The sequence below is a fragment of the Asterias amurensis genome, chromosome 10, assembly GCF_032118995.1.
Source record: "Asterias amurensis chromosome 10, ASM3211899v1".
NCBI classification, from domain to species: domain Eukaryota; kingdom Metazoa; phylum Echinodermata; class Asteroidea; order Forcipulatida; family Asteriidae; genus Asterias; species Asterias amurensis.
This window is the reverse complement of record NC_092657.1, coordinates 7,115,448-7,137,555: the sequence shown is the minus strand read 5'-3', so window position 1 is coordinate 7,137,555 and position 22,108 is coordinate 7,115,448. Positions and strand designations below refer to the sequence as shown.

General features: G+C 41.3%; 2 protein-coding genes and 1 pseudogene across 2 annotated transcripts; 2 read left to right on the top strand and 1 right to left on the bottom strand.

Moving 5' to 3' along the window:
• Nucleotides 1-1,017: 1,017 nt before the first annotated feature.
• On the bottom strand, nt 1,018-2,061 carry LOC139943471 (neuromedin-U receptor 2-like). Its single transcript, XM_071940281.1, has one exon. The coding sequence runs from the start codon at nt 2,059-2,061 to the stop codon at nt 1,018-1,020; it is 1,044 nt and encodes a 347-aa protein (XP_071796382.1).
• A 4,225-nt stretch (nt 2,062-6,286) lies between these two features.
• LOC139943469 (neuromedin-U receptor 2-like) lies at nt 6,287-7,441 on the top strand. Its single transcript, XM_071940280.1, has one exon. It carries the CDS (start codon nt 6,287-6,289, stop codon nt 7,439-7,441), a length of 1,155 nt encoding a protein of 384 aa, XP_071796381.1.
• A 6,118-nt stretch (nt 7,442-13,559) lies between these two features.
• LOC139942552 (uncharacterized) lies at nt 13,560-20,864 on the top strand (annotated as a pseudogene).
• The last annotated feature ends 1,244 nt before the right edge of the window (nt 20,865-22,108 follow it).

Sequence of the window (22,108 nt, the reverse complement as noted above, 5' to 3'; positions counted from 1 at the left end):
GTCGATTCAAGAAAGCTAAATGAACACACCCTGTATGAGACTGGGCCCCTGTCTTTATCCACGAGGATGAAGACAGGTCCCTGATTCCAGTGATTCCATTGGGTACAATGCACACTGCTGTCACATCCGCAATAGAATTTGACTGCGTATCTTTGGGTGCGATCGTTTAGCTTCCCTGGGTCGACCCCGCAGTGCCAACTCGGGTGAGCCTCTGGCAAGAGCTAATCGAACGATCACACTCGCAATGTGACGTCAGATGTTCAGGCTGCAACACAGGGTGCTACTCTGTAAATCTGCTGCCACCTAGTGCCCCAAAACAGTCTCACATTGATATTATGCTAATACCGGCTGACTGGGTGATCACCACTGATCTCTATTATACTGACTGGATAGCGGGTTGAGTACGTTCATTGAAGTCACCACTGTCGCCATTTTAAAACACCCAAAACTGCATATATGTGCAAACAATCTTGTGTTGTTGTGTTTTTTTTTTCCAACATTATTTTGAAAAATGCTTTCTTATGCAGCAATAAACTGCAAAAACAGATACTTGTATATTATGATGATCATTAGAAGTCATAAGTTTGACATAATATGCAAATAAATTCATACTTAAGAGTATGAAGTCATTGAAAAAAAATGTCATGACTGTTGCTTATAAAGCCGTTGTCATGAGATAGTTTTCTCTTAACGTACCTTTAATGATCCCGTAGTTTAAATATAGCCATATAGACATATTGTACGTTGGAGTAATCTGGGCCGCTCGCACTGGCATGCGTGTATCCCTACAGAACAAGGCGCGTCTATTGCACTCTTAGATGATATCCTGAATAATTAGAGCGGCATAACTCGAGTTAGAAGAAGAAGATCTTTCAAAGTCTAGTGTTATCGGTTTCCGTAGAACAGACGCTTCAACGCAACAACCACTCCCCACTCTTTCAAAGTCTAGCGTTATCGGTTTCCGTAGAACAGACGCTTCAACGCAACAACCACTCCCCACTCTTTCAAAGTCTAGTGTTATCGGTTTCCAAACGCTTGGATAAACGCCGCTCTGTATTGTGAACTAAACCTGCAGTATATGAGTGGATTAACAATAGTGTTGATCCTTAAAGGGATAGTCACCATCCAGTCAACATGTACTCCGAATGCCTCATCTAAAGGACTATCAATACCCAATATTTGACAGATCCACGCAGAAAGGTTTAACGTAGCGAAAGGAGCCTGGCATAAGAAGAATACTATACCGTTTACTACCAACATTTTTGCGACTTGGTTACGGATCTCCCGCGCTTTTGAGTTGGCTTTCACAGTTTTTCCTTCTGCTTTTACACCCTTGCGTTTGTTCAGCATGTGGATGATGCGAGCATACATGTAGACGTTTCCGATCATTGCAATACACCACGGAATGTTTATCAGAGGCTCGCTTATGTATTCCGTCCAACCAAATAGATAAGTACAGTATGCACGATGAGACGGGAGTTCTATATACATGTCCTCTTTAGGCCACCGTAGACACTGTACTCCGTACTTGGCGAAATTCAGAGTTATTAGAACGGCAAACACAACCCCAATGCCCCAGCAGACTGCAACCATTTTATAGGTTCGTCTCCGACTGCGTATCTTAAGATGTTGGATTGGATGACACAGGGCGAGGTATCTTTCAAATGATACCACAGTGACAAACGCCATGGATGCGGCAAATGGTGTTTGGAATGCAAAGTTATAAAGAACACATCCAGCAGAACTGCTGAATGGCTCATCCCATAACAACGGTGAAGCAACAAACCTCCATATATCGCGAGCAGAACATACAATCAAATAGATCACATCAGACAATGCCAAGTGTGCTAAGTACACATCAGTTTCTGATCTAAGTCTGGGAACGCGGAGAAAGACGAACAAAAGTAACAAGTTGATGAGAAGACCTAGACCTAAGATTATTGGTACCACAATTGTTATTATGAAGGTATCAACTTGACTAAAGATCTGCTCAAGAGTCTCCTCAGTGATATTTATAGCTCCTTGTACCTTGCAATCGTCTACAGTTATATCGGATCCCATCGTACGTGATTGTGATAAACTCTTACAGGTGTTTTCCATTAGCAGGGCATTAGCAAGGATTGTATAAATTCCTTAAACACGTCAAATTGATATAAGTGATGATCTTCAAGCTATATCATCGGCTCGGGCCTTTATCACACGGCAACGACCCTAACAATGGTTTAAGGTTTAGCTATCAAACGAATGATATACCGGATAGATACGATGTGGCTGCTCGTTTGCTGGTATCGTACTTGCGCTGTCTCCGCACTGCTGGTGGTACACATTGTGTTTTCTATTTAAGAATTTTCCCAAACTAGGCCGATCCAATCAACGAATCGTTGAACATTAAGGAATGACAATTTCACTGATCGTGGCTGCTGACGTACCCTCTTGCATTGAAATGCTCCTTTATGAACCAAAGGTAAGTCCATTGTCTGTTTATGGTAGTACCCGGCTTTCACAAAACATAATCAATGCTTTCCATTACGGATCTTGCTGTAAAGGAACCCAAGTTGGAAAATTAATTTAAAAGACATGCATGGGAGGTTGTTTGCTTGCAGATAATTGTCAAGGGTACATTAAACAGAGTAGAATACCGTTACCGAATTAACACGATTGATTGCTTCTACTAGAAAAGGAGAACAAATATCGCATCAGCGGGCTTGCTCGTTTATTGATTTTTGAGTAACTTTCACAAAGTTCTCACACAGTAACCTGATCGTCAATGGTGTAGACTCTGAAGAAGTCCGAGCCCCCAAATGTGGCCTAGTCAAGTTCTGGGTAATTTTGACCCGGAATACATTTCAAAATGACACATAGATAGGTCAAACTGACCCAGAATGCGAGTTCCGGTCACATTACTTTAAAAACCCAGTACTACCAGGGGGTGAAATGGGTCAAGTTTGACCAAGATATCAAGAACTACTAGGGGTGATATGGCTCAAGTTGACCCAGAAATCAAGTAATGCCATGGGTTGCGGCGGTCATGTTTGACCCAGATATCAAGTTACCAGGTAGTGATATGGCTCAAGTTTTGCCCGAATATCACCTACTACCAGGAAGTGATATGGGTCAAGTTAGACCCAGCTACATCAAGCACTACCAGTGGTGATTTGGGTAAAGTTTGACCTAGATATCAAGTACTACCAAGGGGTGTTATGGTCAAGTTTGACCCAGATATCAACTTCTACCATGGGGTGATATTTGTCAAGTTAGACGTACATACCAAGTACCACCAGGGGGTGATTGACCCAGATATCAAGTTCTACCGGGTTTAATATATATGTCAAGTCAGACCCACATACCAAGTAATACAGGAGGGTAATATGGGTCAAGTTTGACCTAGATATCAACTACCAGGGGGTGATTGACGCAGATATCAAGTACTACCAGGGTTGATATGGATCAAGTTTTACTTAGATATCAAAGTACTACCAGGGGTGATATGGATTTTCGTGTAACTTTCACTTATAACATAGTACCCATAAACCTACACCTGTAATCACAAGCTGGGTCAGGTTAGACCAGGTATCAAGTATGACCAGGGGTGATATGGGTCAAGTTAGACCTACATATCAAACACTACCAGGGGTGATATGGGTCACGTTAGACTAAGACCTCAAGTATTATCAGAGGTGATATGGGTCAAGTTTGACACAAATATAAAGTACTACCACGGGTCGATTGACCCATATATCAAGAACTACCCGGGGTGGTATGGATCAAGTTTGACATAGACATCGGACACTACCAGGGGGTGATATGGGTCAAGTTAGACTTAGACATCAAGTTCTATCTGAGGTGATATTTGTCAAGTTTGACACAGAAATCAAGTACGACCAGGGGTGATATGGGTCAAGTAAGACCTTGTTAGACCTTGATATCAAATACTACCAGGGGGTGATATGGGTCAAGTTGGATTCGGACATCAAGTTCTATCAGAGGTAATATGGGTCAAATTTGACCCATAAATTAAGTACGACCAGGGGTGATTTGGTCAAGTTTGACCTTTGGTAAAAAATACCACCAGGGGGTGATATGAGTCAAGTTAGACTCAGACATTAAGTATTATCAGAGGTGATATGGGTCAAGTTTGACCTAGATATCAAGTACGACCAGGGGTGATATGGGTCAAGTTAGACCTAGGTATCAAGTACTTCCAGAGGGTTATTGACCCAGATATCAAGTCCTACCATGAACTGCCAGGGGTGAAATGGGTCAAGTTAGAACTAGATATCAAGTACTACCAGGGGGTGACATGGGTCAAGTAAGACCTATATATCAAGTACTACCATGGGTGCTATGGGTCATGTTAGACTTTGATATCAAGTACTACCAGGGGTGATATGGATCAAGTTAGACCTAGATATCAAGAACTACCAGGGGCGATATGGATCAAGTTTGACCTAGATATCGGGTACTACCAGTAGTGATATGGGTCAAGTTAGACCTAGATATCAAGAACTACCAGGGGTGATATGGATCAAGTTTGACCTAGATATCGGGTACTACCAGGGGTGATATGGGTCAAGTTAGACCTAGATATCAAGTACTACCAGGGGTGATATGGGTCAAAGTAGATCTAGATATAAAGAACTACCAGAGGTGATATGGGTCAAGTTAGACCTAGATATCGGGTATTACCAGGGGTGATATGGGTCAAATTATACCTATATATCAAGTAAGACAGGAGCCCAGTTTACGACCAGTGCAGTAGCCGGGCACGAGGGTCGAATGGGAATATTTTTAAAGTCGGTGGCGCACAAGTAGCGCTACCTCTACCGCCCCTGTGTATTTTCTGGTATTCCACGTAGACCACGTGAACTTTGTTTACAATCAGATGTGGCCTTGTACACTCTTCGAGTATTCTGGCCGGCAAAGCACTAGTAAGGTCCGTCTTATGGGAAAGTTGACATTTTGTGTCATAATTTCCACACAAATCCAAGGGTTATGATGAAAGTAAAAGCTGGACAAGTTTTAAAATGTGCCCCCTATGATCATATCAAAAGTTGTTAGGAATTAAACGGTGCAGATCTCCATAAAAAATACAACTTAATGTTTTTGTTCATTATGCTGTGTACAAATCGTGCCTGCAGGAAGTCCAGGCTATGTGGCTCTTTTGTAAACAAGTGATGTCACAGGTCACATCGTCTATACAAGTCTTTACTTACCAGTCGCTGGGTCAGTCCATTGTTTGTTTGTTCCACCGGTCTGTGGTCGTTAATCAACAAATGTCTTCCCCTATGAATGGTTTTATTTGTGCAGTCTTCCCCTAATGGAGGGTGTGTGCACCTTGGGATTCAAACCTTAGTGGAAACAATAAAGAAAGCCGTGACATTGAAATCAATGGTCGAGTTTCAAAAGATTTAATTTACTTATTTCGCATTGGAATGCAATTGCTCTTTAGAATCTTGACTCTTAAGGCCAAACAGGAATTTTACGGCCTTCCAGCTTACAGTAATCAATCGATTTCCAATAAACCAGAAAGTCATTAGTGAGCACCAGCGTATTAGCGTAAGTAATTTTTAAATTACTTGTTAAAACAAGTTGATTATATGACATTGACCTTCAAGCTTCATCATACCGTGGCTTTTCTTTGAAAATTATGTCATCTATTCAACTAAAGTCTGGATTCCCTTGGAAAGCTAACAATACTTCGGTTGATTGAAAGACCAGTCCTTCATAGATAAACAGACAATAGACTGACTTTGTAATTTGTTATTAGATACTCGATGCTTGCTACCAGCAGTGCGGACTCAAACTACATGTAGACTACATTCTGCGCAGACGCAGACAACCAATCCGCAAGTTTAGTGCTTCGCTTTTTGAGTGTCATTTAATACATCGTATATCGTTCGTTTTGCTACTCAAGCTGGTATTGCCGACTTCACTCGTTGGAGCCACACACACCTACACAATCACCCCTACAGCACACCTATACGTTAGAGGACACCTACCGGTATTGTACTTTCTGTTGTTCCTGTATTGAAGCAATCACCATTGGTTTTGTACACAAAGGACCTGTGAGGACACCTGAAAACAAAGAACCGACTAGTGAGGACCTATTGTCCCTTTTGTTAATGTTCTTGGACGTAAGGCAATACAAACACACCATTGTTCAGTGAGTTTACATCTGGGTATTACCGACTTACACTCTAAGGAGCCAGTTACACCTACAAGTTCACACACCATTTTTGTCGTGAATAGGCATCGGTGTTTACAATAGTTCAAGTGTTGTTTCACAATGGGTTCAACAGAATCATGTGACGACCACAGAATCATCACGGAAGAGTATTTGTCAGAGTGGATCTTCGATTCCGTGGATTTCTTCATCATTACCGTAGGTGTGCCTATAATCTTAGGCCTAGGTCTTCTCACCAACTTGTTACTTTTGTTCGTCTTTTTCCGCAGTCCCCGACTAAGATCGGAAACTGATTTGTACTTAGCAAGCTTGGCACTGTCCGATGTGCTCTTTTTGATCTTGTTTTCTGGGAAAGATTTGGGGAGAGTTGCCTTCTCACAAGTGTTAAAGCATGAGCCATTCGGCACTACTCTTGGCTGCGTCACATTTAACTTTGCATTAATCACGGCATTGGAGGCATCAATTGCACTGGTTACCATGGTGACGTTTGAAAGATACCTCGCATTGTGTCATCCAATCAAGTATCTTGAGATACGCAGTCGGAGACGAACCTATAAAATGGTTGCAATCTGCTGGGGCATTGGAGTAGGTTTTTCACTAATCGTAACTCCACTATTCGCTAAACATCGGGTCATATGCCTACGGTGGCCCGAAGAAGACATGTACAAAAGATTCCCCTCAAAGATTTCACGTTGCGGTCCCATACCGGGAGCTGACTGGATAGAGTACATCAGCGAGCCTCTTCTTGTCATCCCTTGGTGTATTGCAATGATCGGAAACGTCTACATGTATGCTCGCATCATCCACATACTGAACAAACGCAAAAGCTTTTACGCAGATCGCAAGAATGCAAAATCTAATTCAAAGGCGCGGCACGTCCGTAACCAAGTGGCGAAGATGTTGGTAGTTAACGGTGTGGTGTTCTTCTTATGTCAAGCTCCTTTCACTTTGTTAATTCTTACTGGTTGGATCTGCTCATTCTTTGAGGGTGCTGATAATCCTATCAGTGTTCTTTTTGGGAAGTACGCAGATTGGATTGTTCAAAGTCCCTTACGGATTAACACTGTTGTTAATCCAATCATTTACTGCGCGTTTAACGCACAATACAGAGCTGCGTTTACCGAGGCGTTTGAATGCGTTAGACGGCGTGGACGGTACTCAGACAACTCACTTAATGCAGTTAGTAAACCAAGGAGTAATAATCAATCAACTGCACGGAGCGTCTCTTCTATCGATACAGGTGAATCTAGACTGTAAATAACGGTGACTGGTACAACAAAAGCAGTGAAATGTCCTTGTTTGTGACCTAAACTGTCAAAATTATCTTCGTAATAGACAGCAATCAACCCTGACATTTAATTTCAGTTCGTTTGAAACTTAACATTTCTAGTTGCGATTCACAACCACCTAGTTTCGGGAATCTTTGAGCGTTATTTTGACGTGTCGTAACCAAGTGGATAAGACAACCTTACTCAAGAGCCGGCGTTACTGATCACCGTATTGCGGGTTTGAATCCCAGTCGTGACAGTTGTGTACTTAAACATTCTTTTTATGTCCTTCTGTGTAATGCACGAATGATAACCCAGTGAAAGTTTTTCCTGGGGTCGATTTTAAAAAGAGTTTGGACTAGTCCTAATTTAAGACTAGTCTTAGGAGATATACAAAACTAAAGGCTAGTCTTAACTCGTCGTAACTCGAGATTCAAATTCATCCCCATATTTGATTGGCAGCATATTGCGCCACGGTACCTTGTAAACCATTACACGTTGTTATTTAAATGAGTGCAGTAGGTCTCTTACATCAGAACGTTGCTCTCACTCTGCACTTACCAAAGATTATATTATTTGATGCTTACACGTTGCAATGGCCTCATTTTCACATGATCCAAAACCTACTGTTTGATCTGTGAGCTTTTCGAGAATGGAAATCGACAAGTCTTTTCTTTACGAACACAATATTTTTACAGAGTTTCTTTCATTTCACTATTGATCAAGGGATTTTACACTAGCATGTAACTACTTAAAACAAACACTTTAAAGTCGGTTATTCTTTTGTTTGCAAAACAACGACTTTTTGGTTGTACAATTAGTCATTTCACCTTGGATGACTTTGTACTATTACAGTCATTTCACCTTGGATGACTTTTGAAAGTTTAAACACGGGTGATTTTTTAAATTTCAATTATTAATAAAATATAGTTATTACTATTTATTATTTACTGGGCACCTTTGACGAAACAAAGTTTTGTTTTAATATTTTCTCTGGAAGAAAAAAAGGCAAAAATCACCTATTTATTTGAAAGGCAGTAGACGTTATCCGGCAAAATCAAATTGTTCTAATACACTTTGCTGTATGCTGTGTTCGTAGTGGTTGATACCGCACACTGTACGTGCGAAACGGTTAACACGCTGGCAAAAAAAGATTGTTTTACCTGGAAAACGTTTTATTTTTTATTTTTTATTGTAACCACAGTCCGTGTGTCAAATCCAAGTTGGTTAGGTCGCATTATTGATATGAAATGATTCCCACCTGGGCCATGAATTGGTTCCCAATTCGGCCATGACGTGGTTCCCACATGGGCCATAACATGGGCCCCACATGGACCATGAAATGGTTCCCAAAAGGGCCATGAAATGGTTCCCACAAGAGCCATGAAAAGTGAAATGAGTCCCAAATGGTATGGCCGATGTGATAAAGGCCAATTGGATACTGCACCAGAGATTTTAATATGACCCATATGTAACCCACAAGGCCATCTCTGTAACCCACAAGCTGTGCTTACCAATTGGTTGTGGCCCCCAATGTCCTACATTTTTGTGTATCACTTTGTAAACATTGTATTTATATTGATTGAGGAACTTGAAATAAGTGTTGTCCTGAACTGTATCGAAGAGATTTTAGGAATTTGATCCTCGCTGGACCAAGACACGACCTGACGCAAATGACGTCATCGTCACAACAAACTCGTTTGCGTTATTCAGTTGACTTTTTGTCCCCCATGATCGTATTACAGTGCAGTACTCACTTTAAGCGAAGTGACCCTTTTTAGCTTTAGTATTTGTGGGAAATGCGTGAATAACATAAAACTAATGCATAAGCGCTCCGTGCATTAGTTATTCATAGGAAATATGTTTGCCTGAATTTACAAATTATAAAAATATTACTTGGACTGGTTGTTTATTACAACCATGCAGTTTGAGCAATCGGTCATCATAATAAGGGTTTCGGGTGGAGTGACAAGGTCTAGTAAATTACCTTGGGATGTTTGAATTAGCAATTTGGACGGTTTTAACGATGACCAATGAAGCAAAGCGAAACGTATTACCCAGTTAATGGCAATACCACTTCTTAAATTGAGACGAAAATATTGTTGTGACAATGTTTTACTCATTTCTCAAAAAAAAAATAAATAAAATGACAGCACCTCAGTCTGTGATATTTTAAGGGGGGCTTTCTGCTATCATTAGCGTCAAACTGTGTGTCTGAATGTTAATCTGCAGACAGTGTGTTTTGTGTTATAAAAAGTCTCCAAACCCTTTAGGGGAGACGCGTATATCCGTTGTACATGCCTAAATTATTCCCGTGAATATGACTTGCTCAGGTCTTAAAAACTACAGCACCAGTACCAGCACCAGCAAGTAGTATTTCAAAGGAAGCTTATATCTTCAAACCGTTTAAAATGTAAATGTAAACTAACATACCACTGAGTCCGGTTTGAAAATTGGATGATGGAGTACACATGTAAAAGTAGGAGAGTAAGATTCAAATGAAACAGTGAGCATAACAATTAGTGTGTTGGAATTTTAGGCAATGAACACTGGTAATTGCTCAAACTAATTATTAGCATAAAACATCAATTGGTAGCGAGTAATGTGGGGAGGTTGATAGTATAAAACATCGTTAGAAACGGCTCCCTCTGAAGTGAAGTGAAGTGGTATTCAAGAAAGAAGTAACTGTCCGAGAATTTGACTTCGAGACCTCAAAATTTGAATTTGAGGTCTCGAAATCAAGCATCTGAAAACACACAACTTCGTGTGGCAAGGGTGTTTTTTCATAGTTATCTCGCAACTTCGACGACCAATTAAGTTCAAATTTTCACAGAATTGTAATATCATGCTTATTTTGAGATACACTAAATATGAGAAGACTGGTGTTTGACAATGACCAATAGGGTCCAGCGTCTTTACTCAAGGCAAACTACGACTGAGAACAATGTTTCGGGAGAAATATTGAAGGTAATCATTGGTATGTTGATTTAATGAAAAGGGGAGCGAATTGATTGAGAAAAAAAGATTTTAGAGAGCTTTCGATTTGGGACGGTGGGGCGTTCAAGACGAAAAGTAACCGAACGCGGCGGTCCCGGCGTTCACGCTCCCGTATTGGGCCAAATTTCATAGCGCTGCTTAGCGGCCGATTTTGTGCTTACTGTGCAACTTTTATTTCATAACGCTGCTAACCGTAAGCAAACGAAGAGGCATGCTAACCTTCCGGTGCTTACCGCACGAAAATAAATGCTACACAATCCAAATCCACGGTAAACACGCAATATGGCCGCCCAAATTTTCTGCTAATCTGTGAAACACGCTAAGGCTAAACCATTTTTTTCTGCTACAGTAAGCACGCAAACTTGCGTAGCGTTAAGCAGCGCTATGAAATTGGGCCCTGATTTGTAAGCTGTTTGTATTTCTAGCTATGAACCGGACGGTGACACGGCCACACTGATCACGGTTAAGTGCATTGTATAACAACCATAACAACGTGTACAAATTAACGGAACCATTCGGTAGTGCTTAGACGGGACGTTATTTCAACCATAAACCGTTCCCAAACTCTGCTCATTTTCCTGTTCATTTTCTCGCATGCGCTGATCAATTTGTGCGCTCTCGTTACCGTCCCCTTCCTCCTCCCGCCCCAAATCGAAAGCTCCATATTGTCAATTTGGTGGCGGTGTAATGTGTAGATATTTAAGCAAGTTACAAAGGAGTGGTTGCATATGGCACGTGAATCTTTAAACAAAATGTTTTAAATGGACGCAGTTTTTGTAGTTGAAAGCATTGGGGAACAGTCATCGTTTTCGTTTTCACCAAACTCTTCCTAACTTAAGATTACTCGCAGTACTTAAAGCGAGTTCAGTTTGTATCCGAAGACGTTGGGACTCATTGAGATAGTAAACTATTTGCACCACTGCACACTCGCGGGCTCAACACTCGACATTTAGGTTTAGATATGGGTGTAAACGATTGGGGGTGTAGAATCCCGAGTCCGGAGTTTTCCCTCTGTTACAACTGTCCCTGTGGAATGGGTAAGTGGGATGCAAAAAAAAAAGAAAACAAGAAAAAAAGTGTTGTACCCTACTCAGACGTACTGTAAAACCGGCCCAGTGGCCAAACCTCACTGTACGCATATTTGGCCATTACAAATTTCTCTGGTTACGTCTAAATTTGAAATGAAACATTGTACTGATTTTGCTATTTACTTTTGCCTAGGGGGACCACGGACCATCCAAAAGTGTTGGACCATTTGTGAAAGTTGTGCCCCTCACTTAAAGCCAGACGGACTTTTAGGGAGGGGTACACCAAATAGGATGGTTGACAGTTCTTATACTGATCCGGGAAGAAGGGGGGGGGGGGACTGGGTGGGTACATTTCCCCCTTGCTAACCTACAAACCACTTGCTGTATCACTGACTCCCGTATCCCCTCTCCACCTTGAGCCTGCCAGAAACGCGAATGATTTGAATCATGCGCCCTCTTGGTTCACAGTGGCGCAAATAGTAAACTATTTGCACCACTGCACACTCGTGGGCTCAAGACTCTACATTTAGGTTTAGATATGGGTGTAAACGATTGTTCGCTTCTAACCCTGTGGCGTGCTTCCTCACGCCGACAAAGCAAAGGAAACCCTAAACCTCCCAACTCTCACCAAACCCCAGACCGCCTCAAGCATCCGGTTCTTACCAAAACTCCCCATTTCTCACCCAAACCTAAATGATGGCCCAAAGGTTGGAACGCCCGCCATTCGGTCAAACTGCTACGCCAAACGTCAACACAGCTAGATAGCCAACTTGTATAGGCCTTTTGGTGCTGAGGTTTGAGCTCTATGCTCGGTAACATCTTCATCTGATGAAGAAGACCCATGCATGCTTCTCATACTTTCTCTATGGCCACTGACTGTCTGCTGAATTCTCGCATCTTTGAGTTGCCCAAACTCGGAAACCCCCAAAATCGACCACGTGGGCACACAATGCGCAGTCATCTCGACCCGCTGATGCTGCGAGAAGCAGTTAGAATCTACTGCCTCCTGTGATAGAAGATCGTCGGATGAAGCAAGCAAAATTACAAAACAACAAAACCCCCATCCACCAACTCATTTGTTGATAAAAAGCAAACTGTGCCAGCTTAGGGGCAATAAACAAGGGAGGACACATCCCCGCGGAGTTTGCCAAGGAGTGATCACTGCCATCAGACCTCGTCACTTTTTTTTTTTTTTTTTTTTTTCCTTTTTCTTTTTTTTATTCTTTTTGCTTTTGACCTGATGGGAGCTGGCTCATAACCTCGCCTACCACCAACGAGCTGGTCTCGCCTATAACGTATGGACAGCTCCTTCCTCGTGACGTTGGCCTCTGACTGCTCCAAAGGTTTAATGTACTTCTGTACCCGTTGCAAGTATCGGCCTATAAAAATAATATACTACTTCAGTGATATCCCTTTTCTCGTGTTTGACCCAAGCCATAAGGAAGAAATAAAAAGCTTTACCTGAGGACCAAGCCGATTAAAACTAAAATCATCCATAGTATGGAGCTCTAAAAGGTTCCTCCGTGTCCTTGTGAGGTTGCCGTGTAAGGTCATTTCCCTCCGTATGAGGCTACACGTGTGTCATATCAGTCAAACATGACTACACCATCCGGGTAGAGTTGTCGTCTAGATGGTTATCCCCAACCGTATGATGGTCTAGCAACCGACATTTAAACAGATTTTAGGCTCTAAACAGAAATCTATGCTCTTTAAGGCCGTGGGTTGTACGAAAAACGTCGAGTCTGCCGTTAAGCTCGGCCTGACTGTTTCGTGAGAGCTGCGGGAAGGAAAACATAATTGCCATAACGCTTCAAGGTCACCATAGTTAGATTCTGTCCTGACACAACTTCCTCAATTTGGGGATCACCGACGCAAAGGTGTTTCAACGGCACCGTGTATGATAGACTGCATACCACGAAACCAAATAGACCGACTAAGTTATATATTCACCATGCAAAACCTCCGCGTTAGGCTACTTGACAACAAGATTAGACAATGGGCCCTGGGAGTTTATCTTTTCAGTTAATGACCCAGGAAAGGGGTGGAAGTCGGACAACCATTATAGTAATGAGAAAAATAAATCTTAATTACCATAGCTTTTCACAAGATAGATACCGGCTTTTGACTTCACAATGATACAAAGAACGTCTCAATATTTTCACAATTCTTTTGTAAAATACACGAGCCTCCATTAAAATGGTTAGCCAATCAGAAAAGCCGTAACTCCGACGAAAATCCCACTGTCCGTGCGGACCAATGAGAAGCGCTCTACTATCGGCATCAGGATGGACGGGATAGCACAAAATGGCCGACTCGTCTGCGGACGAAATTTTATCGAGCGACGAAGAATTTTTTCAGAAACGATGTTTTATGTGTACTTTCCCGGCCAAAAAACCCAAGGTAGTGAAATGTAATAGCAAGACATGGGCTCGTTTTGTAGAGTTTGTTCTTCAATGGCAACATTTAGAGGGCGATCAGGCCGAAATAGCAAAAGATTTCGTCAACAAACATGCTGCCGAGTTCAACAGACATGGCGACAACATTGCATCGGCGATGGCAATTCCGAGCGATGCAGGATTCCACCGCATTTGTTATTCGAGATTTACCGACAAGCAACACATTTTACGAGTAACTCAACGGATGACGAAGAGCAGAGAAATGGTTGCCAGCAGCTCTGCTTGTACAGGTATGTCAAATGTATTTTTTTACAAGCATGACAGGTATATCTCTGATAGGTCTAACTAATGGAATTTTAGTCTTTCCGATCTGGCAACACAATAATACTACAATTAGAGTCAGGACAGATCAAGCAGCAAGCAAAAACTTAATTATAATAGCCTACAAAGGGTTTGGGTACTTGTTGTACATGTTGTAGGACAAAATACACAATGTCAACACCATCATAAGATTTCCATTAAACTTACAGTTGTTTTTAACACGGTTTGTTAATATGGTTGTTCTAGTAAAACTGAAACTGTGAAAGCTTCCCTTTTAAAGTTTATTGTATTTTTAGCATAGAGGGCCTACGCCTACTTCTACTAGGTAGAAGTTCTACTACAATTTACTAGAAATGTACAAACCGCAACTGCTAAAATATTTAATTTTTATATCAGAACAGATTAATATGCTAAATTAATCCACAAGTGGAACTAGGAACTGGTACATACAGTGTTCATGCCAGAAATTATTTTATTTTAGCATGTATGTAGTACCCTGGCATGTCTTGCCAAAACTGTATCACTTTGTACATGCCGAAATAATTAAATTTTACCATGTACGCACAACTGGTATCGTTGTACATGTACATGCTAATAAAATAAGTTAATTTTAACATTTACGCTGGTATCGTGGTATGTACATGCTAATAAAATAATGTGACCATGTACGTACCACAACTGGTATCGTTGTACATGCTATTAAAATAATTAAATTTTACCATGTATGCTGGTGTTGTTGTACATGCTAATAAAATAATTTTATTTGACCATGTACGTACCACAACTGGTATCGTTGTACATGCTAACAAAATAATTTTATTTTACCATGTACGCTGGTATCGTTGTACATGCTAATAAAATAATTTAATTTTACCATTTACATGTACGTACCAAAACTGATAAACACTTTCACTGTGCATGCTGAAATAATTTTATTTTACCATTAACATACCAGAACTGGTGTTGCTATACATGCTGAATAATTTTTGTTTACCATGTACATACCAGAACTGGTTAATATGCAGTCTACAAGTACATGCTAAAATAACTTTTTATTTTACCGTTTAACGTACCACAACTGGTGTCGTTGTACATGCCATATATGTACGTACCACATTTGGTGTTGTTGTACATATGCTAAAATAATATGTTATTTTACCATTTACGTACCACAACTGGTGTCGTTGTACATGCTCAAATAATTCTATTTTACCATTGGTTACCACAACTGGTTATACGGTGTACATGTTAAAACAATTTTATTTTAACATTTACATACATGTACCAGAACTGGTAAGTAAGTTGTAGATGCTAAAATAATTTTATTTTACCATACATATACATACCAGATCTGGTAAAAATTTGGTTTTAGACCAAGTTTTTTATTCTTTTGCCTGGATTATAATCAAAATAGCCTGTTTTGAAATGCTTTGCGTACTTATGGTAAATTTGATATCTTTCCCTGCAATTTATTTGTTGTGTTACTTTCTTTTTTTGTGTGTACAGAAGAAAGACCCAAGAAGAAACGTGTTCTGCGTTCAAGTATGGAATTGAAAGGGAAAGCAAGGACTGAGCATGTTTTACCTGAAATATGTGTGATCTGTCAGAGGGAGCGATATTTTGTAGAGGCTCATTCACGCAAGAGGAAAAGAGAAAGGCTCGCCACATGCTCAACCATCGAGGCCAAGAATCTACAACAAGCAGCAAAGGACAGCAACAACACTGCTCTTCTCCTTCAAATTGAGAGCAAGGATTGTGTGGCCATCGAAGTAAGGTACCATCCACGCTGTTACAAAGAGTACACAAGGTACTTATCCAAACAGACACCAACCGAGCTGGAGAGAGGAGACCATCGGTATGCTGAGGCTTATCTTGCTTTCTGCACTATGGTCAAGTCAGTCATCATCGACCAGAAAGAGATCTACAGACTGACAAGACTGACCAGAATGTTTGTCGAACAAATTAGAATCTGCCATGGAATAGACGCTTCCAGTTATAAGACAGGCAATCTCAAAACCCGCCTACAGAAAACATTTCCGCAGCTGTGTTTCCATTCTCCTCGGATGCGAAGTCAAGGAGATATTGTCTTCGTCAATGACATCGCCACGGAAACATTGCTAGTTGAACAAAAAGTCAGCAAAGAGGCTATACATGATGATACCACCAGTGTGGACAACAGTGCTACTGACAATGAAGAACCATCAACACCATCAACACCACCGCCGCCAGACCATCAAGAAAATTCGCACATGAAAGATGGCTTCTTGCCGGCATTAATGATGAGAAATGCCATAGCAGCTGTGCAGAATAAAATGCCATGGCCCCCAACATCAGAGCACCTAACTACTAAAACTGCTGAACAAATGACACCCCCCTGCCTATTCAACTTCATCGCTTGGATTGTTGGGGCTTCTGATAATCCTGAGACTGATGTATTTGTGAAGGTAGCAGATGGAGTTCACAAAAAAATCCTGTCAATAGCTCAGGATATTGTTTATCTGCAGGGAAAAGGAAAAAAACAAACGCCGAAACACATGTCATTGGCTATGGCAGTCCGTCATTTGACAGGTTCAGCACAGGTTATTGGTTTGCTGAATGGGTTTGGTCACTGTGTCTCTCACTCTGTCATCTTAAATCTTGACACAGCTATTGCCAAGCAGGAACTAAGCCACGGGGAAGGTGCTCTACCATCAACAATACTGCCAGGCAGGCACACAACTCTGGTCTGGGACAATAATGACTTCGGAGAAGAGACGACAACTGGCCATGGTACAACACACAATACAAATGGTATTGTAATTCAAAGACCATCTTCATCCGACAAAGATTCTCCGTCGAATGTGCCTCAGGCTAGATTAAAGCGTACCCGAGAAAGATCCATGCAACCACCACCACCAAACCTTGCTACATACTTAGGGGTAAAGAAGTCAGGGCCGCCATCATTTGCGGAAACTGAGATATCTTTGGAGCTGTCGGTGTATGCACCATTACTAAGAAGCCCCAAGAAGAGAGACCTCGCCTATCACCTCACACGATGGACCACAGAGACACCCGTGATACCTTCATGGACTGGGTACAACCAACTAATTTCAAGTGTAGAAGTACCACCCAAATCAGTGATCGGTTATCTGCCAGTCATTGACGCAAGCCCTACTGAGATGAGCACAGTCCTGACAATATTACAAAGAAGTGTTGAAATTGCAGACAAGCTGGCTTTAGAAACACTTGTCATTGTTATGGATCAGGCCATCTACTCTAAAGCCCAGCTGATTAGATGGAGAAATGCTGTCTTCATGAAGAGACTAGTGATTCGCCTTGGTGCTTTCCATACTTCTATGTCGTTTATTGGATGCATAGGCAAGCGGTTCCGGGATGGGGGTCTTGAAGACATTCTCATAGAATCTGAGGTTGTTGCTACTGGATCAGTGAATGGTGTAATCAGTGGTAAACACTACAATCGATCAGTTCGTGCCCACAAGCTTATGATGGAAGCTATGGAACATATGCGCCTAGATGCGTATCTGGAGTCTATAACAGATGAAAAGGCAAAGAAAACAAAGGATTTCATGAAAATCATGGCTGCAGACTTCCCGACATCGGACTATAATAAACATATGGACAGTGATGAGTTTCATCAGCTGACATCCTCCTATCAGCAATTTATAGAAGCTGGTAACACAAAGGAGACCTTTAGATATTGGTCCACATACATCGACATGGTTCAAATCCTTCTACTCTTCCTCAGATCCATCAGAGAGGCCGACTGGAATCTACACCTTGCAAGCACACGAGCAATGCTGCCATGGATATTTGCTTATGACCACATCAACTACGCCCGATATCTTCCTGTGTATTGGCTCGAAATGGCCAATGTAGCGACATCCCATCCAGCCATTTATACAAGTTTTATGGCAGGAGATTTTACATCACAGAGAAGCCAGCATACATTTGCTCAGACGGCCTGTGACCAGACCATTGAACAAACCGCCAATCGAGACTCAAAAACTAAAGGAGGAATGGTTGGAATTACAACCAGCAAAGGCACTGTCAACAGATGGATATGGGCACATCATGCGAGAGGAGCTATAACACGAGAGTGTGAGGCCATGGCCAATAGAGGGGAGCATTCTTCTACACATAATGACCTCCTTTCAAGTCATAAGAAGCGTGATAAACAAGATGTCCAGAAAATAGTTGATACGACAAATAACATGGCAAATCCATTCGTGTATGAGGGAGCTGAATTAATTCAGATAACATCAGGTTTGGTAGCAAATATTGATGTGCAGCATGACCTGTCTACTGCCTATGATAGGGGAGATGCAGAGGTCATCCAACTCTGCAAGACTCGACTACAAACTGATGAAGTCGACCTATTTTGTCCTATCAAAAAGATGAAGTTGAAGACATTCACCAGCATGGTCAAAAGCTTGAAGCGGAAAATACGTGGAAAGGAGGTAATTCTACAGGCTGATCGAAATCTCCTAGCAAGGCTTGTCGTCATTGGTCGTTATCGCAATATAAACCTACAGGAACTGATGTCATTTTCTCTCGGACCTCTACCTCTTTCATTGGCCACTGCACAGGGATGTCTTGTTAAGACCAACAAGGCCAATCTTCTTCATGCCCTTGAAAGTCAGCCGGAACAGAAGCCAGTTGTTGATATTCCTGCTGGTAGTGTTTATATTGTGGATGGGATGGCACTGATTCAACAGGTCAATGTGACTAAGCTTCCAGGTCAACCAACATTCCGCAATCTTGCCCTCATCATCTTGAAGCGGATAGTCAATCGAGCAAAGGCAGTCAATTCTGGTACAATACATTTTGTGATTGACACCTACCCCAAGATGTCAATTAAAAATGCAGAGAGGGCGAAACGAGCTGCAGCTGCAGACGGAGTAGATCGAGTGACGCGGGTTTATGGCCAACAACTCCCTCTTCACCAGTGGAAGAAGTTCCTTTCAAATGGGGAGAGCAAAGAATCTCTGATAGAGTATTTGTTCGAGACATGGAGCAATGTTAATTCATCAGAGCTGAAAGGTGTCCAAGTGTTCTTGGCACACGGTGAAAAGTGTCACTCTTTCACACCAGGGACTGCCGCAGACCAGATAGTCGAAGTGGCTGAAGTTCCATCTCTGCACTCAACACAGGAAGAAGCGGACACCCGGCTTTTTCTGCATGCAGCTCATGCAGCACTTACCAACACTGAAGTCGTCATTATCAGTCCCGACACGGATGTCTTCATAATTGGTCTCACTCTACTGCCACGAATTAATGCCAACCTGTATCTTCATACTGGGAGAGGTACTGACCTTAGGACAATAAACCTAAAAGCCATCCAAGAGGTTGTAGGAGCCGAAGTTTGTAATGCCTTGATTGGGCTGCATTGCTTCACCGGGTGCGATAGCATCAGTGCTTTTAAAGGGAAAGGGAAGAAGAAGGCATTAACAATGCTGCTCAAAGATAGCCAGCTGTGTGATGCATTCAAAGACCTTGGCGAGCGGTTCGAAGAAGATCATAACATGGTAGCATCACTGGAGACTTTTGTGTGCAAGCTCTATGGACAAAAGAATGCCACTGAAGTGAACGAAGCCCGGTATAACATGTTCCGTCTATCAAGGAAGTCAGAGATAGCCATGCCTCCCAACCATGACTCACTTGAACAACACATCAAAAGAGCAAACTATCAAGCAGGTATGTTGAAGTTCTTGTATTTATCAGATTACTATTGAACAAACACTTTGTAACTGTGTATTGTGTGTGCTGCATGAAGATATTGATTAATTTTGGACACAATCAACTGTGTGCCGCTTTTGAAGTGTTCGCTCAGTTATTACTTTGCAATGGATAGTGGTTTTATGACTTCAATTCCATGGAGTTTCTACATAATGATAGAACCTCTCTGCTTTAAAATTATCATTTTACTATATAAGATGAAATTAAATTATTGGTTTACATGGTTTAAAGCATAGAGGTTCTCTCATTATTACATATTCCATGTAATAAAATGAAAGTGTACCCTGTATCCACAACATGCGTTGTTTTCAAATTCTGAATTGAATTCATCAATGAGGCAAAGCAATTTATCACCCTAAAATCCACAATCAACTCTCATAAAACAGTGTGAAACTAATTTTTTTTATAGCACATTGAACGTTTTGGCAAAAAAGGAAATGACTCTAGATGTGCAATCGTCTGTGGCTAGCATGTTGCCCTTTTTCTCAAATTTAATAATTTGCAGACATGTAATTCGTGGAATTACTGTTTACCAAAAAATACCTATTTAGTAATTATGACTCATTGTTTTGATTTGGCAGGTATATGGAAGAGAAGCCTTCAACCCACTCCAGAGATCCCACTACCTTCTAACCATGGATGGAAGATGGAAAATGGTAACCTTCTCATCAATTGGATGACCCTTCCACCAGCACCAGATAGTGTCATGGAGTTTGCCAACTGTTCTGGAAGTTGCACGAAGAACAAATGCAGTGATACCAACACCTGTACTTGTTTGCAGAACAATGTTCCATGTACTGATCTCTGTAAGTGTGCCAGAGAGAACTGTAACAATATAACTGGACATGCTCACCTCGATGATGAAGATGAAGATGATGAGTTATCTGATCCTGAAGAAGATTAGAGCAACTATTTGACTGTTGACTGTCTATGATTACAGTAGAGAGACTGGGGCCATATGCTTGATAGCCAAGTATATTTTGTTGATTTGAGGCACTTGTGTCAGGGATTATTTTTCTAATTCCTAGTATTACAGAATCGCACAGATGGACTTGAAAAGCTGCTTTTATAAGAATGTGAGTACAAAGACTTGCATCAATAAGCCACAGTGCTGCGTCAATGAAACAAAATATACTTAATATACTATGTAGGTTGTGCCAATGGCCCATTAAGGTTTGCATCATTGTATCCTGAAGAGAAAAGTTTAAATAGAGTGGATGGACTCTTTTTATGTAGTTTGATTTAAATAACCTCAGGAAGTACTAAAGTTATTCGGGTACAAAAAGTTGTTTATTCATCTGCTGATATCCTCTAACAACAAATCATCTACCAATTGAAAAAGATTAATCAGAAAATGGTGTAACATTCAGCATCTTGAAAATTGTCCAAGGCTCTTTACTCAAGCATCCCGCTTTGAATTCACTAGTAGCATGAATCACATGTTGGACGACGAACTGCTCAATTCTGGCGCAGTACCGCAGTACTGCCCGTTATACAGACTGGGGGATCGAATAGTGGTTTTTCAACCTCATGATATACAGCAAATTTTTTTTTAAAAAACTTGCTTCAATCCCCAGGGTACATGTATACTGTATCAAGTTTTTACTGCAATGCATGAATGAATTCAAAGCGGCAGGGTGCTTACGTAAAAGCCTTGGACAAGGGTAGCATACTGTGAGATTTAAAGCGTTTGTAATGAAATTTAGGCCAGGTTAGGGGTCAAACATGCACTAAGGTTAGGGATGGCATACATGTTTACATGCGCATTTGTGTGTAAACACGTGTACCATCCTCTTGCGCACATTTCGACCCCTATTGGCCGACAGGAGATGCCCGTGTATGCGCGTTGTGCAATAGGACAACTGTATGGGGTGTTAAAAAAAATTTTGAGTGCTTGAAGTGTTGTGGTTGAAACTTTGCATCCAATGGCGACCCCAGAGCATTATATTTCTCATCAGGCTACGCTTCCAAAGCTGACCGCTGGAGTTGGAGATTTAACCATAGCAGTCTAAGCAGTCTGTAGTTGCATAATATAGCACCCCTTACAAAGATTCTACATTTGTATGCCTTTAGAGCGAGTTTTTCACTTTTGTTTAAGGCATACATTCTTGGTTTGTTCTAAAAAAACATGAACTACACGTTGTAAAATACAACATTTTTTAAACTTTAAAAACCACT

Bases quoted from the DNA above. Each gene is read 5' to 3' on its own strand.
- LOC139943469 (XM_071940280.1), top strand. From the start codon at position 6,287: ATGGGTTCAACAGAATCATGTGACGACCACAGAATCATCACGGAAGAG.
- LOC139943471 (XM_071940281.1), bottom strand. From the start codon at position 2,061: ATGGGATCCGATATAACTGTAGACGATTGCAAGGTACAAGGAGCTATA.